Below are 23,093 nucleotides of genomic sequence, written 5' to 3'. Positions count from 1 at the left end.
GATTGCGGTGTCTGTGTTGTCATTTGAGATTTGCCGCTGAATTTGTAGTTGTTCCTGTCGCTTTCTTTCAAGTAACCTTAATGTCTCTAAAGAAAGCGATTCCTAATTTAAGGAACGATAAAAGCTGAGCGACTTCACATATCCACTTCTCTACCAGGAAAGAACCAGTAACATCTCTGTCCAGTTCATAACAGTCGTTAATTTCACGGCAACAAGAAATCGGACAAATCTTCGTGTGTGACAGACCACATAAACTAAAAAGAAATGGCATCAATTCAGAGGCCAACCGATTGAGGTTCTGCTCGTTAATACCTCAAGCTCCGCTGCTGCCTTAAGCAGCATACTATACACCTGATAGTTAGATGGCTGTGATGGTTGTAACCAGGATGACGGGGATGAGGCTAGCAATCTCATCCTAAAGTTTTGACTGATATCCGAAAGGCTTACGTTTTGTGAACCAATCACCTCTGAATGGAAAAGATCTGTGGTAAAATGTGAATTTTGCGTATATACAATACCTCAATATATATATATATATATATATATATATATATATATATATATATATATATATATATATATATATATATATATATATATATATATATATATATATATATATATATATATATATATATATATATATATATATATGTATATATAAATTCACCACACTCCAACCTTTCCCTACAAAGGTGATGTCGTGTCTCCAGTGTCTCCAGAAGGGTAGATGGAGCTTTCTGGTTGTCTGTAAGTCTTCGGCAGACAGGTTGTTAAATACTTAAGACACACAGCAAATTCTAATAATATGCTTCATGGAATCAGTGCCCTAAAAGGTAACAGAGCGACGACTAGACGTTACAAAATTAACGAGTATTGTAAATTTAAGAATGGTGCTGGTGCCCCTTTCTGAGAAACTACTGAAAATAATTATATTCTAATAGTTACTTCTGTCGTCCTACAGAATTCTGCGCGATTTCCATAGAAAAGCTGTTTAACCATAACGGATTTCCAAAAAGACGGATCACTCCCAGTCTTGTTTTCTCCCAGAATTCAGAATTATTCGAGACTGCTATTAAAAGTGAACACTGATAACCCTCGGTGGAAGGAATGACTTAGTTAATGCGAAGAGATTATCTCATCACCAATTACCAGTCTTAGATAACTGTCTAATGAAGATGATTGGAGGTCCAGTGACAACCTGCGTATCAGAAAGAATGCGAATAGCATATGGTCGATCACCCATCGTTCTGTCTTTGTAATCATAATTGGGAGACAGAGAAACCTAGACGTATCTTCTGAGGATTCAGTGAGAGAAACCTAGATGTATCTTCTCTGGATTCAGTGAGAGGAATTTGTGAGCGGAAGAAGAAGCTATATGGTAAACAAAAGAAAATGTCTGGGAAAGGAACTTATACAGAATGCAGCTGATATTCAGTGCGTTATGAACAATACGGAATCCAACTTTGATTCTTCACATTCCGCGAAAAACTACAGTGATATCAAATGAAGATGTGTAGAACGAGCAGAGAACGCTACAACGCAGGTAACGCAGCCACTGGTGTATATCTCGTTACCAGCATCAAATTTTTATTCATCATTTGTTTTCACACTTAAAGTTACGCAGTTTTCTGGACATTTTGCAGTTACCAGCTTTGAGGGATTACTGACACAAATGTTTAATGTTATGGAATAGATATGAAATCGGAGGAAAATAAGGAAATAGAAAGGCATAAATAGCGTGAGAGTAAAAGTCGATTTTATAGGAAATTAATAACTTTTAGTCTAACAGTAATCCAAGCAACTGTTTCGTCTTGGGAAATAATATTGATATATGTATTATAATTATTATTTTTTTATATTTCTCCTATACTTGCATTTGCTGCACTTGCGATGAGGTTGCTAGCCTTATGCCCATCTTCAACCTGGCTGCTACCCACTACAATCCCTTGTCTACCAGGTACTTGTTCACTCTTCACGTCAACTCAAGCACAATCAGTTTTAAAAGAAGTGCCCATGATGTTTCTTCTTCACCAGAGAATCCAAGGCTACTCTCGTTGGTAATGCGAGTCATAACCGCTGTAACAAATATATATATATATATATATATATATATATATATATATATATATATATATATATATATATATATATATATATGCATGTCCCGTAGATGTACACGGATCCAGCTCAAGCAAGTTTTCATTTGTAGGTAAACTTTCCCGAACGGAAGTCAAACGCGCAGTTATCGTCACTCTTTCTGTATGATGGTATTATCATTCTTTACCAAGGTCGTTCCTTGCCGCGCACTGCGTTTGTTGTGTTGTTCTTATCGTTTTCTAATATATTATTCTATTCAGGGTTTGTTAAAGACCTGATCTCCCCTAGGAAAGAAATGGACTCTTTGCTGATTGACCATTTGGGCGAAATGTTGATACGAGTACGGAGGCAACTGATGAGGCATTTATTCATGCCAGGTTTGAAGACAGCAGTGCAAACTCCAAATATGGCTCCTAACCTTGACGCACAATTATTATGGCCTCCATCGTTGAGGCTGGATTCGGTTTGTGTGTCTGTCTCTTGTAGCAATACGACGTGGTTAGGATGAACCTTAAAAACAATTCTTGGGTGATTCCCTCTTGAGGATTAACTGGAGGGCATTGTTGAAAATTTGGCGATTTCGATTTTTCTCTTCCCTTATTTTTGCTGTACACCCCACGCTAGGTCCTCACTAATAACCACCAGATGTTTGTCAACTGAAGGGTGTGAGGAAGGCTGTTATTCCACCAAATTTTATCAGAAATCGTTCTTCCGTTCAGGAGATATTTTGCTATCTAATAGACGCACTTGGTTGTCAAGTGGAGTTATCAGTGTTTGATAATCTTTGATAGTTATCAGTATTATAATATGCCTAGTTTGTTCGTCTATCTTTTACATTAGGGAAATGAAAAAATCTTAAGAAAAGAATGAATAGTTGATTGTTTCATATTTAAATGTAAATTAAGTTATAGGATACGTAAAGGAATATTTTGGATTGCTTGTGTTACGTGCACCAACTTACAAGTCCATTTTTTTTTTTTAGTGATTTATCTTTCTGAAGGTAAGACTCAACAAAATCCTTGACTGTAGACAGAGGTTCCTCTCATGAGTAAAAACGAATCTCGAGTGCAACTCAATTTCGCAAGGTAGATACAGTTGCAAGGTAAAGCTTCTTCCTGAAATATAACTACAGCTAAGGGTTCATCTCTAAAATATTCATGTTTACATGCATACGTGTGTGTATCATCAGTATATATTTAAACTGACCACCAAAAATAACTATAGTAGTGTAATAAATAGACCATTTCTGCAAGAAGTCTGACATATTCCCTAACTGCCGTAAGAACGCTGCAGTTGTCAAAGGCATTGGATCATGCGTCAAATCAACGATTTGATGCATGGTTCGGGATTGGCTAATCATGGAAGCCACTATTCTGCTCCACATTCGTTGCTATGTCCTTATTGTATTGTTTAATCAGCGGACTGAAAAAAAATATGTTGGTAATTCTATTGAAAGGGAAAGAAAAAAATTAATTTCTGATATATCTATAGCAGTGCAGTTTGTGCCCCGGAGAGCTGCTAATGAATTACGGATTTCCTAAAATGTTTATATGTTTACCATTCTACAGCAATGATGAGTGATACTAGGCAATCCTTTCAAACTGAGAGAAGGAATGGTTATTAAGAAAGCGGTGTATAGTCGATCTGGCAACTAAACAAAGCACTGCTATTTGTGTCTTACTGTGTGTAGTTTACAGTACACTTGATTAACATACCTGTGTAGTAATCTTCGAACTACGTCATAATTAGGTTTGAGAGAGAGAGAGAGAGGAATTCCTGTGGTATGGTTGTAAATTTATTTCAGCTCCAAAGATTGAGGTTTAAAACAAAGCTGAATTGCTTCCGCGAAGGAAACGTATCGCAGGAAATAACTGGCTCAAATGATGGAATATCATTAAGGTAATTTATGTCTTTTGGCTCTGGCAGCGGAAATAAGTCGCAAAGCGTTCAAAAGATCGTTCACAGCTTTGTTCACAGATGGCCAAATTTTCTGCACAAACTGATAAGTCATTGTTCATATGTACGTATATATGTATCAGTTTGGTATCTCCACAATTGTGCGTTGCATGATGAACGCAGTTTCTAATGCTTCTTCTTGTATGACGCCAGTTCATTTTTCTTTTATTCATTTTAGAGGTGTACTGGTAAAACTGTTTTTAGATGCAAGGGAGAAACACACGTACAACAGATAACTTCGGTTATTCTATGACTATATAACACTTACACATGACTTACCTCCTCATTATCAATTTCTGCCCAATGGTTATTTTCAAAAAAGAACGGACACTCCGTGAGACACGTGACTTACCTCCTCATTATCAATTTCTGCCCAATGGTTATTTTCAAAAAAGAACGGACACTCCGTGAGAAAACGGCTACTTGCTCAAGTGCTAGATGTTGTAGAATGAAGCCACAAAAGGCTAGTGAAAGCATTGCTTGCCAAATGTCATGTTCTCGAAGTATTCGAATTTTGAGGGGCGTGCATAAGGAGCTCGAAGCACCCGTGAGAATTCTTCACTGAATTCCACCGCCGAGGAAAGAGTTTTAAAGGTGGGTTTTTAATGGTTAATTCAAATCATTTAGCTCTCAACTTGTTTTTGTTATTTTGTAATTGTCAAAGCTACGGACAGTTAGGCTTCATTGCCATGCGAATAATCATTCGACGGGAACAAGGTGGTAACTATTCAGTTCGGAAAACGGTGGTTTTGAAGCATAACTTTTGAGTCCATTTTACGATTGTAGAAATAATGGCCTAATACAGTCGTCAGCAAAGGGAATAAACTTAATTGAAAAATAATGTTAACCACAGTGTTATATGACATTTTGTAAACATTGACTCTTGTGATATTGTGAAACCACCGAGACTGACTGCCCATATTTAAATTTTATTCTGACTCGTTCGGTCTAATATTTTCATTTCCTTAAAAAGTCGGTGCAGCTTACGACAGACACCTACATTATTACTTTGATAAATTAATCGACGAAATTGGAAGGAGGTAGGTTTTTACCTGTATAAGTGGTTGGGTTTGAATTTCGGCAGGATATCTCAAGAACAGGGAAGGAGAATATGACGGAGACATATAAACCAAGATTAATAATCTAAAAGACTCCGAAAGGATCGGTCATAAACAAATTAATGAACGTGTAAGCAACGAGCGGCGTGTGTGTGTGTGTCGTTTTGAAATGTAGTCTGCGATGACCGTGGAAAAATGGTAGGACTCATTCAAACGAAACCAATCCATAATAAGAATCAGTGCCCAGGTAACACCCGTGTCTACACGTAGGGTTTGCCAGCAGCAACCCCTCCCCTCCCCCCCCCCACACATTCCCAGACGAATAGCATGTGGGTGTCATGGAGGAAGAGTTACGGAAAGAGAAAGAGAGGAATAATAATACCGTTTCGGGTTTGTGGTTACAAAGGAGGGGAGGGAGGGAGGGAGAGAGAGAGAGAGAGTGAGGGTGGGTGTATGAGGGGTGAGAGAGTTGTGGTCTGTTGAGAAAGTGCAGCTAATAACCAGCCATCCCTTCCGTTCTATACTCAAGAATATTATCCTTTGAGGCCTCACGATTTGGACGTCACGTTTCTGTGTGATGTCTGTAATGAGTATATATTCGGTAGTTAGCGTGTTAGAAGTCAACCTAAGAATAAGATTTATAAAAACAAAACTGTTCAAAATTGATAAGGAAATTTGCCTTTAACTGATCAGAGAGAGAGAGAGAGAGAGAGATTTGAATAGACATAAACAAAATAAACGAAAAACAAGACGTTCTGCAATTTGGTCTAAAAGATAAGCATCCTGGGAGTCATAAGTAATTCCTCTCTCTCTCTCTCTCTCTCTCTCTCTCTCTCTCTCTCTCTCTCTCTCTCTCTCTCTCTCTCTCTCTTTCCAATAGCATTACCTATATCTGTCTCCGCACCTGTGATTTCATAGCAGACAAACACACAACTTTCAGCGATGTAATGATCGCGAGGCGGGTCAGCGTCCTTCGCTAATAATGGTTCAATGGGACAAATGGTTCACGACGAACTTCTGGAGACATGGACCTGGCCAGGTGGTGTCCCTTTCACTCGCCACGGCCCAATAATTACTACTTCGTCAGTACGTTGAGTATGTTTTTCCCTCGACATGACACGACGCATGTTTTCGTTGGTCTAATTGCGGCAGGAGCCATTTTCATGTGTGCGTGGGAACGTGCGATACTCTCGAGGTCTTTGGAAGCGAACAGGACGCGGAGAAAGGTTATCATTACTGTTATTAATTATTCCGCATGAGTAAATATTCGCTTGGAACTAGCCTTCGGTGTGATTGATTTGTAAAGCAAGCTTTGCTGATTACAATGCCCATGTGTCATATAGTACATGCTCATTAGAGAACAAATAAATAATAATAGGGAAATTTAAATAATAAGTACTATAGATAAAACTGGCGTTCTACTTCTTGCAGTGAAATCAGTAAAAAAAAGAATGAATATACTTTAACATTTTATCTGATGCTAATGTTACCTGAAAAGGAACTTGGCTAATGGAAAAATGATAAATACATTCCGCACACACTGATTTATATTTTTTGTGTGTAGCAACGAGAGTCTATGAGTAACGAGCTGCACAGGCCTTACACAAGTAAGCAAAATGACGGTACTTTAGTCCGACCTTCATGAAGGTTCGTAACGTCCCTAGGTTCTGGACTTGCTGTCTCGATCCTCCCAGATCATAGTCATCTTACGCGGCATAGGTGCACTCAAGGTCTAGAGAATACCTTGGGTACACTAGTACGAATAATAAAATGTTAGCACAACGAAACAGACAGAAACGAAGGCCTAACCGTCAGTGTCAAGCACTCTTCCAGATGTGACAGTGAGTCTACTGTAATTACTGTATTTTTCATGATCAATTTACAAAAACATTCACTTGTATTTTTTTTCGTTTAGTCAATCTTTTATTTATATAATGCACTACTGGACTAATACCGTCACAAAAAAAAGTATATCTTAGTTTTACCAGACCACTGATCTGATTAATAGCTCTCCTAGGGCTGGCCCGAAGGATTAGACTTATTTTACGTGGCTAAGAACCTATTGGTTACTTAGCAACGGGACCTACAGCTTATTGTGGAATCCGAACCACATTATAGCGAGGAATGAATTTCTGTCACCAGAAATAAATTACAACTAAGGATAACATAAGGTATCGCCTCTCTGCACATTTATATATACAGGAGCTAGTCTGGAGTGAGGCTGCACATGGGTAGGACGATGGCCAGTCTGATTTTGGCTGTCAGTATTTTTAAACTATTGTTGGTTGTTACACGAAGAATTCTGGGTAATATATATATATATATATATATATATATATATATATATATATATATATATATATATATATATATATATATATATATATATATATATAGAAGTGGTGTTTGTATGTTAGTGTACTATAGAAATCGGAACCGCTTGGAAGATCTAGACAAAATTTGGCACGTGGCCATCATTTCACCCAACTTAGATAATAGGTAGGTCTCAAACCCGTAACCCCTTCCCCTTCCCCCATCCCCCTTCTCCCTTCCCTTTGTAGTTTATGTGGTGAATAAACTCTGCGGGTTTATCATACATAATTTCATGTGTAAATAAATAAACTTTACGGGTTTATCATACCTCATTTCAGGTACTCGATACCATAGAGATATATTGAAAATGCTTTTCTTTTCAGTGATTACTAATTCTGTATCAAGGTTTAGACAGTCACCACAGTAATACCTGGATAAAAGGGACAGCCACCACAGCAATACCTGGATAAAAGAGACAGTCAGTACAGTAATCCTTGGATAATAGGAACAGACAGTACAGTAATACTTGGTTAAATGGGACAGCCACCACAATAATACCTGGATAAATGGGACAGTCACCACAGTAATGCCTGGATAAAATGGGCAGTCACAAGAGTAATACCTGGATAGAAGGGAGAGACAGCACAGTAATGTCTGGATAATAGGGACAGTCACCACAGTAATACCACCTGGATAAAAGGGACAGTCAGCAAAGTGATACTTGGATAAGATCAAAATCCCACACCCGGACATGAATAAGACGTTGACACAGACACTTGGAACTCTAACCGTTTTCCTTTTACCTACCCACATATCTTAGTCAGTTCCCTGATTACAACGTCCAACAAAAGCCAGTCCCCAAGGACACAGGAGTTTACGAAATCCCTTGCCTCGACTGTGACCAATCCTACATCAGTTTTACAGGTAAATCACTCCCCCAGAGATTAATACAACATAAACCTTCATAGTGCAGCAGATTGCTGTAAAAATCGTTCAGATAGTGAAACAAGCATGAAATTTGGCACAAACATTCCTAAGACTACGCTCTCTTAGAAAAGGGCGCTGGCCACCTGAAAATCCAAGATGGCGGCTATTTTTCAAAATGGCCGCCATCTATGTTGAGATTCACTGGTTTGGGAGCATCTATTGGATGGAATATGCCAGTTTTTTTAAACCTCGACTTTTAGGTTATAAAAATGTTCCATACCACACATTTTATTGAAAACCCTTACTAAATGAATTGTAACCAAGATGGCGTACAAAATGGTTGCCATAAAGTTTTTTTTTATCCACAGCGCTAGCAGACATAGAGACCAACTGTTTTTATTTAATGGTATATTCATGTGATCAGACAGTTTAACTAATATGCTATTTTCAACTGAAATAGTAATGGTATGGTCACATACAACATTGTGTCTAAGACTGTAACCATAAAAAAAAAGAAGAGAAATACGGACTAAACGCAACCAATCTATGTATAGGTCTCTCAACCTACACCTTTGAAAAATTCGAGATAAGAAGGTAGGCATAGCATGACACGTTGGATGCTCAAGCTAGATTATCTACTGAAGAGAGGGCAATATTTATCTAGACTTCACATTTGCAAGTGCACAGAGCTGTGCAGGGAAGACCCAGCTTGTAGCACTTGCACCTTTCCCGACAGCCTGCTTTGCATCCACATTTGGTAAGCTGTTGGCAACTCTTGGCTAAGGGCGAGTTGGTTGTCAGAGGACTTGCCATGCTTCACCAGACTTTTGCCATCCCCACTCAGCAGGGTTCTCTGGCTGTGGCTGACACTGGGTGGCCTGCCCCCACACACAACCAGCCTGGTACGCAGCACGCTTGGTGTGTTGGAGGAGAGCTCCTGGTTGGTGGAATGGCCTCATATGCCCTTTGTTTTCTGGCAAACATATCAAGTCTAGCCTCATCCACAGTGCCAGCAGTGCTGGATCTTTCATACATAAGTATGACAAACCTCTCCAGGACCTTCAGGTCACTCTCTTCCACTCTGAGAGGGTAGTGACTCAGTTTGGAGAACACAGTGGAGGCCTCTGGAAAGATGTTCCATGTCTGCCAGGCGGTCTTCTTGCCCTTGCTCCGGAAGGCTGACACTGTATCACAGCCTGTGAACGCATGGAAGAAGAGCATGCCATTCACCTTCTCCTGGCCCAGAGAGTTGCACAGGTCATGCACAGCAATCCAGCGCAGGCTCTGGCCTTGGCCAAATGCCACCCATAGCTTCTCTAGCCCTAGATTGTGGAGAGTGGAGAAAGCACTGACTGCAACGACAAGAACATCTGTGTCATTTGCTTTAACCGTGATGGTCTTGGCTCCATGTTCTGTGGCATATTTGGCATGGAGAAAGATGCGGGTGTTAGCTTCCTCATGAGAGCACTTTTCCAGTCCCTGAAGACTAGCCTCATGAGTGCTGAGGACAGCAGACCCTTTCGTGGCAATGACAACATTTGTGGCAGACATCTGGGCAACTTTGTCTGCCAGGAACTGGAATAACTCTGTCTTGTTGGCATCGTGTCTTAGGAAATTGCGCCAGTTGGATGGAATTGTGTTCTTGTCTGTCACCTTGCGCCTTCCTCCTTGACCACGTTGGAGCCTGGTCTCAGCTTTGAGGCTGGATGTATTGTATACAACAAATACAAGATGTGATGATGTGTACTTGCTGCTATAGGATTGTATCACAGGCAAGAAGTCGCAAAGTGCATAGCCCTCAAAGGTCTTTCCTTTCTTTGGTGGCAAGGCATGGACCAAAGCTGATCCATCTACAATGAGGACATCAGTCTTTGGTTCTTTGTCTTCTAGTGTAACATGACTCTCCAGGACCGAGGTCAGCTGAGACTTCTGACATGTGTACAGCCTACCACCCTCACTAAGGGAAGCTGGGAATGTTTGATTCTCGTGCTGGAAGAATTCCTGCAGATCACATTCACGGCTCTGACAGGATATAAATAGCTTTGAGAAAAGCTGGCAATCCTCCTTCAGAAGTTTCTGCTTTGACTGTTCTACAGGAGCAGCTTCTTGCCTGAAGAAGTCAGTTCTGTTCTTCTTTATCGGCTCATAGAAGGAGACTGCATTGTTTGCCAAAGAGTCTGAAAACTTCTGAAATTTAGTGCGGCCTCTGTCAAGGTGTGTCTGTAGAAGTTCTGCTGAGCTGGGGTGGGCAATGTCTTTGTTGTCAATGGAATACAGATCCTGGCTCTCTTCCTGAAAAGGACTTCCCAAGTGTTGCAAAGCCAATGACAGCTTGCTGACTCTCTCCAAGAATGTCTTCTGCGCATGAGGTGTTTGTTCATGGTGTGTTGTCTGCTCATTAGACTCCTTACTTTGAACCTCTGTTTCGTATGCAGACACCAAGCGGATGATCTCTGGGCCAGCCACCATCCATCTTCTGAGTGCTGACGGATCTTCAGTTAGCCCAATGGCTCCGCCATCAGCCTTTATAAAGGCATTGGTCTGCTCATGAGCTTGGTCAAGAGCCATTGCTGAGAACTGGCGACTGGTCTTGTGCACAACAAAGTTGCCAGCCTTGAACTCCTTGTGCAACTCTGGGTGTGAACTCTCTAGGGTAAGCATGTCCCTGAGGTGAATAGGCAGCCAACGAGCATAGTTTGTATTATTGTTGGAAAAAGAAGTAGGGTATCAGCTCATGCAATGCCTGGCAGTAGAGGACAAAATTGGCCTCACGGAAGGACCTGATCAGTAGGAATATCACAAGTTCCATAGACAACACCATGTGCCAGAAGTGGAACTGTGGACTCTGCTGTCTTCGAAGGTCACACCACTCCTCAAACTCTAATGCCTGCTCATTGTTGTTTGCTTTCTCAGCACAGTAGTCAGTGTATGCTGTCCTCAGGAGTTTGTACAAACTAGAGGCTGTAACCTGGTGCATCTGCCGTGTCCTGGTTACACTTGCAGCTGACAGGAAGGATTCTGCAGTTCCAGATGAAGCAACTCCTGCCTCCACCAGAGCTCCTGTCCAACCACTGCCATGAAGAAGAGTACCAAGAGATGTCATTGCTGCCATCTCAATGTGCAGACCACCAAACATTACCAGATACTTGTCTTCGCCATACTGATCAGGCCACTGCCACTGCACCTGCTTTGCTACGGCATAGATTGGCTGATCAGCTGTGATTATGGGTATCTGGCCAGGGTTCAGAAAATCAGTGACATCCTGCACTTTCTGCATCACGTGTTTGATCGTAGCAACAGAATGAGCCTGATCACGCAGGAGAGGAAGCAATGAAATTATGGTTACTTCAAATTCTGGGCTTCTCTTCATTGAAGCGTGATGATTTCACTTTTGATTAAGGCCGAGGGGTTATCCTTTTACACCTTAAACAAAGCACACATTCCTGTATGGGATTCAACTAGGTTCGGTCTCCCTACACCTAGCCCGATCATTCATCCAGTGCCATTTAAGTCCCGTGTGATCTGTACACCATCCAGGTAAGTACATGAACCATCATGTACAGCCCCATACCCTTGGCTCGGCTCTCCCGCGCTGGCACATCCTGTCTATTCAGGTGCGGCTATCTAACTATAGCTGGTCTGGGGCTGTTAGAAAGCATTTGGGACACTAAACTAAACTATACTACAACTACTAGTCTAAGACTACAGGATTAGTAAAGCTGGATTAGCTGGCACTGAACCCCATGCTGAGTTACACAGCAGTGATGTCACCAGTGTGCCCTGGTTGTGTGCAGACATACACTCTTTTACATTTATTAATTTTCCTTCAAAATTGATGAGTTATTCGAAAGAGATGGCCTCATTAGGATCTAAAACCACAGAAACCAAGATCCATGCTTAAAACGATAATTGTTGAACGGGCATTATTTCTCATTATAATTATTGTTTCTACCTTTTCTTGGCAGCCATATAGCCCCCATATTTAAAGGTAAACTGTACTGGGAAGCTACAGAAACATAATATTCACAAGAAATAGTATGGAAGAGCTTTACCATATTGCTAGAAGCAAATACATGCCATTCTAGTGAAAAATTAGCCAAAATCTGTTGATACTGGCCGCCATCTTGGAATTTGGCCGCCATATTAAATTTTTGCGTGGCCAGCGCCCTTTTCTGATAGAGGGAACTTTAAAGAGCACTTGTGCAAAATTTCATGCTTGTTTCACTATCTGAACGATTCTTATGAAATATGCAATTATCTGCTGCACTATCAGTAAGGTATGACCAACAGAGCTCAGCTATTTTTAACCACATAAATAACTATAAGCACAGAATAAGCTGGAATTTGTCACGTATGAATTATAGCAGCAGTTGTCAGTTCAAAAGCCAGATGGTAGAATCAGCACTGATTAAACACAGAAATATGATGAACCTCTCAAAAGGAGCTTGGAACTCAAACATTATAGATAAAACCTTTCTCCAACCAGCGATTAAGAAGATTAAAGAGAGGCTGTCAACAGGAGTGACCTAACGGCTGAACTTTGGAACTCTTAGTACAATACTGCTTTTCTGTAATGCTTATTTCATTCATTACCTGCCTGTCAAGGGACACAGTTGTCTCCGAAATATATAGAATTAACTTTCTACCTTTTGGCGTTTTTTGTAGTGACAAGTGTATCCAAAAGTGTGAAATAATCTGAGAAGTTAAGAGGGCATTGTGGGTATTACAATCACGCGTCTGGGAAAAGTGACCAGTAGGTTATATATATATATATATATATATATATATATATATATATATATATATATATATATATATATATATATATATATTACAAGCATGTCTTCTTGTCGTACTATAAGTATCAGTCGAAAACTTATGAAAATATTAGTTTGATTTTTCCATTTATTTTTGTAACGAAAAGAAAATAATTACTACTGGAATTGCCTGCTGTTTGGAAGTTAGAAATTTGTTTTCACGATGACTGCGTATTTGAATTTTGTGTTGTGATATATTGTAATTAGTGTATTTGTGCTCGAATGTGTCGCTGATTAAAAAGGAACAGATAAGCTATGAACCTCGTCCATGTTGTGTAAATTTTGGTAACACGTTCCGTACTGACTTTATGGGGCTGATACTTGGATCAAGAGACCATGCAAGCAGAAGACGAACTTAATTAATAACTCAATGTGGACGCAACCACAAATGGTCAAAATGTTGTAGTCTACAACCCTCTTTTCCTAATATACAGAATAGGGAAGTTATATGGTGGTGACCGTATTGATGAAACTTATCATAATCACTAGTTTGGTGACGTCAACCTTTTGGTGGCCACATCTGATGAAAGTAACTAAAGATACGTTACAAAACAATGATGCAAGACGGATCCAGCCATCTCCCAAGGAACAGACGTAGCCACCGTAAGGAAAATGATCGTGCTCTTGTGGCTGCTAAAGCTTGGCGAGACGCAAGTTGTCCACACTTAGAGGCTTGTTTAGTTTTCTCTCTCTCTCTCTCTCTCTCTCTCTCTCTCTCTCTCTCTCTCTCTCTCTCTCTCATTATTTATCGTACTTTTATTATATGCGTCAGCTAGTTCAGTGTTGTAGTTTTTTATCGATGCATGCAGCATACCAGCATGGCATTCTGTAAAACTTGGGTTTTATTTTATTTATTTATTTTTTTTTAGCACCGACGAGCAAAGCGTTGCTTGGCCAAGAGGAAAGTGAAGGAGAAGGTGGAGATGGAGATGATGAAGTCGGAATTCAATTACCAGTAGAATGCAGAGTATGAATGGTTCCTCTCGAAATGAGTCGCTGTACTGAAGAGACCCAGCGAAAGTGACCAGAATGTAGTGCCCCCGTGGTCACCAAAGGCATATTTGTTTTGTAACCTCAGCACCGAGAACGTTAGAATTGGTGTTCCCGAGGATTAAGGGTGGACACTTTAATCCACGTTATTAAACTGTTTTTCTTTTGAATAATTTGAATTTTTCCCCCCCGGGAAACTCATCTTGATTCATATTGTGTGAACTCAGAGGCTGTTGCTTGGAGGTAGAGAAATTAACATAACCTGTTTGAATACATAAAAGTACGAAAAGCACATATCCCGAGCAGAGTGGAGACGAATGCAGATAAATAGACGGTATCCGATCTCTAATCATCAGCGTGATGCTTTACGCTCGCTGAACACAAGCGAATTACGTTCTGGCAGAGCTTCAGGATTCGCGCATTGTCAGTAGCAGTGTGTAGTGTGAGTACCATCACACTTGTAAGCCTGTTCAGTTAATCGTATTCATCTGTAAGAGACGGTTGTAACGTAACCAAGTCGCGCAAGAGCTCACAGCAGTTGGAATAACAGTAGCATTACTCGCTAGACTCATTATCTGACGTAAACCCTAAAATGCAAAATAAACGCGACATGAATGATGCTGAAATTTAAATAAGCCGGAGCAAGGCAAGTGATTAAAATCTTCTTCTTTTTCTTCGTCTTCTTCTTCTTCTTCCTTTTATGAAGTCATACTTTTCAGTCGTGAGGCGCCATTAGCATATTCATAACAGCGTTTCGAATGTGAAATGAATTCGAGACGCAACCCTTAGGAACTCTCTCGCAAGGACTTTCTATTTCTCCACAACAAAAGAACTGTTATTCGCTGTGAATTGTACTGTGGAGATCGAGAGCTCATGAGTCTTCCACTTGAAATAAAAAAAAATCACTCAAGTTTCACTTGTGTTACTTTTACTTTACAAGACAGATAGCAGCAGCTGCTGCTGCTTTTTATAAGGAACTGACAGGTTATGAGGCACAGCATTTGCTGTCGTCATGAAGTCTGTTTCCAGATTTGGTCCCACGTTTGTAATACTTCAAGCACAAGTCTCCTTCGCTGGAGGCCCCGCCAGAATATTACCCTTGGTGTGGTGAGGTATGGCCCACATTCAGAAGGCAGATTGAAGCAGAGCACTTTATTCTTGACCTTTCTGTTGTCCTTTTTGCTCTGCAATTGAAGGTCATCTTCAGTCGTACCTTTGGAGGTACTGCTCAAAGACCTGATTATTGAAAGTCAGTTGAACGGATATAAAACCCACGGGATAATGTCGAAAATCCTGGCTAATGTTCGTTCATGAATGACTGATAAAGTTACAAGGAATTAGGACAAACACTCAGACTAATATCACACCTCCTTGGAAGCATAACAGCTATAATATTTATGATTGAATGTTTTGTGTTGTTATCTAGGTGTTGTTACTTGATGATAAAGACTCTGAAATGGCATTTTAATTCTTTCCAGAGAAAGGAAAAAAGATGGAAAAGGAAAGGAAAGTAATTTTGTTTTTTTGTCTGTTGTACATTTTTCCACATTTGAAAAGACGTAGTATTTCTTCTTCTTGTAAAACGTGAATGTTGAGTATTATGGTGCGTAACAATTTTTACCTCAGAATAGAAGACGTTTCATTTCAGACCCTAATGTCTTCATATTTTCCAACCAGCCGTCCAGATTCTCAAACATGCCCTGTTTCAGTCTTAATAATAATAATAATAATAATAATAATTTACTCATTTGCTCGTGAATTAATGGTAATTTGTTCTTTTGACTTGAAGTTACGGAAAACGTGCTCATATTTCTGTCGACTTCCCTCCGCAGGCGTGTACTTCCACGTGGTAGGCGAAGGCGTGGTGAGGGTCTCCGACCGCCGCCAGCAGGTCTTCTCCGACAAAGAAAACTACATTGATTTCCGCATGCGCCTTCTCGGCGAGCCAGGTCAGTAAGGGTCTCTAAATTGTTTGTAAACACTGTGAATTTAGGATTGAACTTTTGAAACAGTCTGTGTTATGGATAAGGAGATGGGATGAGGTAAGACATCTAGTGGGCTCTCTGTGACGCAGTTCGTGTGGAGTCCATTCCGTTGAGGCGAAAGGAACATTTGTAGTATTTTTCTGATATTCCCTGTAGCTCAAGAGAAGAAATTAATGAAAGGGTCGGGTTTTGAAGTGAAGTGAAAGTGGATTTTCTAATTTTTTTTTTATTAGAGAGTGTCGTTGGAACGGTGCCCTAGTGTCTGTCATACCTACTGTAGGCTTAAACTGAATGGATAGGGGAAGAGTGAGTGTTTGTGTGTTTGTGTATGTGATTGTGCGTTTAATTGTGTGTTTCATCCTCGAAAGAGATCAAAGAATCATAGTCTCAAGATGAAAAGAAAATTTCTCTCTGGGTACAGCTTTCGCCGCACGACGGATGTCATACGAAATTGCTAGATTCCAGTTCTCTGCAACCCTAGCTGGGAATTAATAGAGCTCTTATCTTACTATGGTCTTTATATGTTCCAGAATCCACGTGACGTTGTCTCCCATAGAGGCTGATATTGCTAATTTTATGTAGCGTGACAAAGAATTTCCGTGTTGTGTGTCGATTTGAGAGCTATCGTTAGTAATTCTGTCCTCCATCCAGTGGCGTCGCTATGGGGGGGCCAGGGGGCCCGGGCCCCCCAATCAGATGCTTGGCACCCCCATTGGCCCCCCAAGTTGAAATTCCCTTTATAGCTAACCTTGAACCCTTACAGTATTTGATACATTTGCATATAGTAAGAGCTGAAAATTAATTGAAAATTGAGCTCTATAATTTCAAATACAGGTTTACTAATTACTAATACTATCATTTCCCTTCATTCACATGGATATGTACCTACGAGAACAGTACATTTTACTAATTACAGAACTGGTACATTAGTTTTGTGTAATTTTCTTTGCCCCCCCCCAAAAAAAAAATAAATAATATTTTGGGCCCACCTAGGCCACTGCTTCCATCCCGTGGAACATGATCTCGACTTTAAATATCCGTCTGTCATTACTACCTCAGATTATTAGAAGAAATGACCGTGTATTCCAGCCAAGGCTTCTGGAAACGCCACCTTTCATAGCCTCTTCCTTTTTTGGTTTCTGTGCAGCCCTTTTGCCAGTGAGAGGTTACAGAACACTCTTGTGAGGCTCAGAATCTGGATTCGGCATTTCTCAAAATGTCTTCTTGCCACCATGTTTTCTTGCACTTCTGTTAGTTCGTTTTATGTGTGCTTGAGAGCAAACGCAGCTGGCCATCAAATGTACTTGCCCACCTTGGCTTCGTTTTATGGTCTTTTAAGGATGATCGCCAGAAGGATTAGCTATTTAATGGTCCATTGTCTAACTAACTTTGTGTCAAGAATTCTTGCAGTGTTTACATTTTTACTCTACAATCACTCATTCGGTGTTCCAGCTCCTCGTGGACTGTAATCAGTAATGAGAAACCTCTCGACTTCTCCGTCCCTACCAATTTAGAGTAAATTATCGAAAGGTTTGCATCCCTTCCAGATCGCCACAAGTAAGCAACAATTAGGTATGAAGTTTAGTCCTTGAAACGGAACCGGAATAATTTTATCACAGATAAATGTGCCCAGCCTAAGCAGTAATATAGCCCACCACCTAATTGGGGTATTTAAGCGAGGTCTTTTTTAGATTAGTCATTAATAAAGAACATTTTCTTTCCAAAGCGAAGTTCAGTTTGGAGACACTACCAAGACCGCTCATTATCTCATTGTCAGTTCAGAGAGTAGGTGATAGTAGATTGAGAAGCAAATATTGGAAAGCCATTTTTTTTTTCATTACATCTTTAACTCAAATCTGAATTGAATCTGTCCCGTTAAAGCTACAGCTCATGATTGACAAGAATCCCAAACAAATCAAATCCATCAGTCATGACAGGTATGCTTGCATTGGAGAACACAAGATTCCTCAAGTTGATTTTCCACTTTAATGGCCTAGAGTGGTAACTGTGTGCAGTTGATGAGATATGTTGTGACAGGTGTCTGTGATGATTAACAAAGGTATAAGCGTCAGTTAGTAATACACTGTCTTGATGGACCCTGGCACTGAGTTGTCCAAATGGAGCCACAGATCAAATAGAAACCCGGTTTATGTTCGAAAAAAGTAGCTAACAGCTGAGACTGTAAAATCTAATTATAAGCGAACATTGCCTTGTTCAGTATCGCGACAACAAGGCAGGAACTGAAGAAATCAACGCTTAGAGTGACTTCTGGGGTATAGATTATCAGGGAATCAAGTTTTTTCCGTGGACAGTTGAAAGCTAATGGATTTCAGTGGTTCCAGGACTCATTATTTACTTATTTGTTTATTGAAATATTTGTTGTCATTCTCTCAGACTCTCCCTACAGGGTATGCGAATAGGGACGCACACTTTCACGTTTGCATTTAGATTCGTCGTCTTAGGAACATCAGTATTTTAGTAAAAAAACATGAGATTTTCTTCGAAGAGGACTTTCCATTTGTTTGTATCGCATATCTGTTATATGGAAAGGCCCCATTTCTTGGGCTTTAGATGTAAGCAGTACTTTTACAAGTATTATTTAAGTGCTGTTATCTGCAGGCTGTCTCCTGTACGGCTTGGAAATCTCTCCCGAAATGGGATGCTGTTAAACTGGAAGTTATTCCCGCCCTATGTCCCAAGAGTCCTGTTGACTCATTTTGGTTAAGAGACAAGATTGCCTGCACTTACTTTAACATTAGTATTTTCTTATACAGCCGAGGGAGATTTAGATTTTTCTACCTCTCGTTCCCGTCTTGAGTGAAATTAAACGCCATTTATAGTATATGTAATGTTCTGTGGGCCTCCATTTCTGTCTAGGTGATTTAGACGCTGCAGTGCCCACCAAAATCATTTTGTTTTTTTGTTATAGTGCCTGCAAAATTTTACCTGGGTAGGCAAGTATGGTTTTTAAAGTCACGATAGTGCCGGCATCCTAAGACAAGAATATTTGACCGATGACGTTGCCATGTGGTTCTTCAATCATTTTTGACGTAGGATTATTAATAATTTTTAATTGAAGTTACTTTTTGTACGACACTTCAGTTGGACGAAGAAACATCTTGAGTGTACTTTATATCAGAGAGCAATGTGCAGCATTGTTAAACAGCCGTAGGCAGTTGTCAGGGCTGAACAGGGCTTCTCCATAGTGTCTCGTTTACATTATTGTGAAAGAATTGAATATATAAATCACTTAAATAATTATTTGAAGTAAGCAGACCTCTGAAAGTCAGAGGTCCTCTCTTTCGTTGAGAGATGAAATAAGATTTTTGCCAGCCTATCTGCCGTTGTTGTGACACTGAGTGCGCTGAAACGTTTTTCTGTTCTGCTTTTAGTAAGGGTGACTAAGACTGTGAGTTCCTTAATAATTCTTGGTGTTGACAGTTGAACAGGGTTGAGAGTAAGGCTCTGATGTATAAATTTGTTTTCCATTATGTATGCCCAGTATAATGCAGGGAATGAACTATATTTCTTTTGTTGTCTATTCCTCTTTCCTGCAGTTCCTACCTGTAAAGCGAAGTCAAATTTTTGGATCAATTGATGACCTGAAAGCAAAATGTAGCTCTATGAAAAGTTAGCGTAGTCGAGTGATCATTTGTTATACTGTAGAACCTGTAATGACAATATAACGGCCACCATTTTTCTTTTCTTATAGACTTCATTTACGGTGACTTCCCTCCTTTAATGCATTGTATTGTTCTAGATAAGGAGATTCTACTGTATATTCTGACACCCTTTCCTCATCCGTTTCCTCACTGCCTAATTTTATGCTCCCTCCGTGATTGAGCCCTGCTCTTCTTCTCCTTTCTCCTGCTTTCTCTAAAAAAAAAAAAAAAAGTCGTAGTAGTAACAGTTGATCTTTGCAGACGAACGCTACCCTTTGGAGCCTCAAGACGAGTCTGATTCCCGTGGTAAGTCCATGATTCCCAATTGTTACTGATTCACAGTCCTGTTACTAAGCCATGTTATTCATTGTTGCTGACCGTGTTCTCACGCTTTCAGAGACATGCCGCCACTTACAAGTAACTTCTGAGGAGTAACAATGAACGACACACGTAGTTTTTGCAGTCACGACACTCATACATTTGCAGCTGACTCTCATAACAGAGAATAAATGGACAAAAACATTCACAGAGTTTATATTGTTAGCATAGTCACGGAAAGGTGTTCGGTCATTAACGCATGGCAAGAACCATTCACTTCCTCACAGGAGTAACGCTTGTTATCTATTACAGCATTGCCCGGCAACGGCTATTGCGATTTTAGCTAAATGAGAGAACTAACATTTGTGTTGTGATACCTTACAAAGATTGAAACCAAGAGTCAGACCGCACAAAAATAAACGCCACCAGAAATGTCATAGAGAATAACAACCTGTGCATGAGTGGAGTTGTTGGCCAGGCCCTCTGTATAACAATTGATTTTGAAATGAGATACGTGTTATTAATGATGCGTTTATTAACCCCCCAACCAGCAGTTGCAAATGCAGTGTGTGTTCTGTGTTCTTTTTGAGTATGATGCATGGAAGGTCTTGCAGGTGAAGTCTCACGAATCATCGTCATCTTGCAGAGAACGAATTTACGGCCGGAAGAGAAACCAGAGCTGCAATTGACGTTTCATTTTACTTTCTATTTTTTCTGTTTAGTTTCCTTCTTTTTTTTATTTTAATCTTTTTTTTTAATGTATGCTTACTTTTTCTAGCTTGGGGGCTAGGCACTGGGAGAAAATCCAGAAGCTATGGGTGACTGGTATAAGTATTGAAGTTTATTTCTCGGTACCTCTTCATCCAATACATGCCTTGTCCCTGGTGTGGAATGTATTAGCAACTGGTAAAGCAGTTAATTGTCTCATCACATGAGATTCCGCAATTCCTTATTCTCTGTCGTCAGTTACTACGGCAACGTTCCTTCAAATCGGTGCTGCTACCACTCGACTCTAGAAAGTTATCTCTCGGCAAAATTTGGGGTTCCTGGTAAAAGCCTCTTCCTCTGGCAGAACTGGTGGAAGGCCTATAAGCAGCAGTTGCAACGTTTCCTCATCTTGTGGTTCTGCGTGGGAATGAAGGACAGCCTGTTCTTTGGAGTTTCCTTTTTTTCTTCCTTTCTTCTCTAGCTAATATATAATTGTTTCTCGACTGTCTCGCCGGGAATGATCTCAACTTCAAAGCTCAGAACACCCCCGGCTCCAGCGCCGGGCCGCATGGCCCGAGTTTCATGGATTCATTCAAATCTCAAAATCGTATGAGACATACTGTCTTATTATTAGATAATTTTCAAGTCATTTTTGTCGAGAATTTTTAATTTTTTTATTTACTAAGTGAAATAGTGTACAAAATTCCTTAAAAGATGAAAATTCAAAATAATAAACCGTATATGAATCTTTAATCCTCAATGGTTCTGTTGCTTATGAACGACTTGCCTTTGTAGTCCTTTGGGTTTAACTCATCTGCTGTTTTTATTCATTAAACATTTAGCTAGCCCCTTGTTCATGCAGTAATACAACTTTCAAAACTTGTTCGTCATTATTTATTCCAAAACATTGGGAGCAAAGTTTTAATCAACAAAAAAACCGGCGTTTTCATTTTATTTATTTATTTTTTAAGTCAGGAACCAAGACCTCACCTTTATTGTCTACCTGCAGGTCAAGGACCCATTTTATTGTCGCCTGGAATCCACAGTTTCCCCTTCAAATTGGGTTTGCCCCTGGGCCTGCCGTCGACGTTCCTAGGGAAACACGGATGGGTTCAGTATTACTGCAAGGCAGCCCTCCGGGAACCCAACGGGCTCACCCACAAGAACCAGCAGGTCTTCATTGTGATGAGCCCCATCGATTTGAACCTCGAACCTTCCATACTTGCGGTGAGTCACAGTGATGGTAACTGAATACTTAATGACAGTTCATTGCCAGAAATTGGCAGTGTCTGGAAATGAATCAGTTATTTCAGTTCTGTCCTGTCCCCTACCTAAACATTTCTGTGGATATTTTTGAATATGTGCAGGAGGAGACAGTTTTGCATTTGACTAAAGGAAATAGGTTAAAACAACGTTGTAGATCTCATAGCTTTTAGTTGTCAGATGCATAACATTGCAGAAGGAAAGTAATTTGCGATTTGCCTTGGGGCATAAGTTACTTCTGCACTCCAGCACAAGTTCTGGTGGTAGCAGATTTATCTCGCAACTTCATGCGGATCCCCATGATAGGAGGGATAAATGCTGGCCCTTAAATCAGGCGTAACAACATTTCCTATATTAAATAAGCTGCAAAGGCAAACAGAAAGACGGACTTACGACAACCCCACATCCAAAAACAGCCTCCACGTCCACCCATTAATCAAACATGACCTTCTGTTACAGCAACCATTCCATTGCGAAATCGAACACAAATTTGGAATGACCTGCTGCTCTCAAGGCCCAGTCAACTGCCGGGTGCGTTTGGACAGAGGAGGTTACGTTCCAGGGGAGACCATCAGTATTTGGGCGAGAGTCCACAACCAAAGCAAAGTCACCATCAAGCGCACTCGAGCTTGTTTGACAGAGGTAAGGAAACAACACAACTTTCCTGAATGTATAGGCAGTGTATTATCCCCATGTGCTCGGTGGTTGGACCATTTGTCTAGCATTCCGTTATTCCCGGTAATTACATTATTTTTATGATATTCTCATGATTATGCTCGTTAAGTACACTTTATGGACTTACGGGGTGTAATAGGAGTATAGCCTGCGGAGTACCTTGCAGCGTCCCTCTGACCTTCATTCTCGCTTCTACTTTTCATCCTAATCAGCTCGTCCCTTTTCATTTAGCTTTCCAGCTTCTCTGGTTTTAAAAAATCCTTCCGAAGGGGTCTTGAAACGGGCTCAGTGGTTTAATTAATAATAATAATAATAATAATA

At 40.3% G+C, this 23,093-nt stretch overlaps 1 protein-coding gene across 7 annotated transcripts in view; it reads left to right on the top strand.

Moving 5' to 3' along the window:
- Vdup1 (arrestin family protein Vdup1) overlaps positions 1–23,093 on the top strand; it is a 75,274-nt gene that overhangs the window by 48,142 nt on the left and 4,039 nt on the right. For 4 of the 7 annotated variants that reach the window (XM_067119448.1, XM_067119449.1, XM_067119451.1 and 1 more), the window contains exons 3-5: positions 15,994–16,110; positions 21,844–22,061; positions 22,557–22,739. In XM_067119448.1, the coding sequence (XP_066975549.1) occupies positions 15,994–16,110; positions 21,844–22,061; positions 22,557–22,739 (518 nt within the window). Of the gene's footprint in view, positions 1–15,993; positions 16,111–20,069; positions 20,115–21,843; positions 22,062–22,556; positions 22,740–23,093 lie in introns of all 7 variants that reach the window. The other 3 variants (XM_067119447.1, XM_067119445.1, XM_067119446.1) reach the window with 1 other exon arrangement.

Source organism: Macrobrachium rosenbergii, chromosome 17 (assembly GCF_040412425.1).
Source record: "Macrobrachium rosenbergii isolate ZJJX-2024 chromosome 17, ASM4041242v1, whole genome shotgun sequence".
Classification (NCBI taxonomy): Eukaryota; Metazoa; Arthropoda; class Malacostraca; order Decapoda; family Palaemonidae; genus Macrobrachium; species Macrobrachium rosenbergii.
This window is presented reverse-complemented; position numbering and strand designations above follow the sequence as displayed.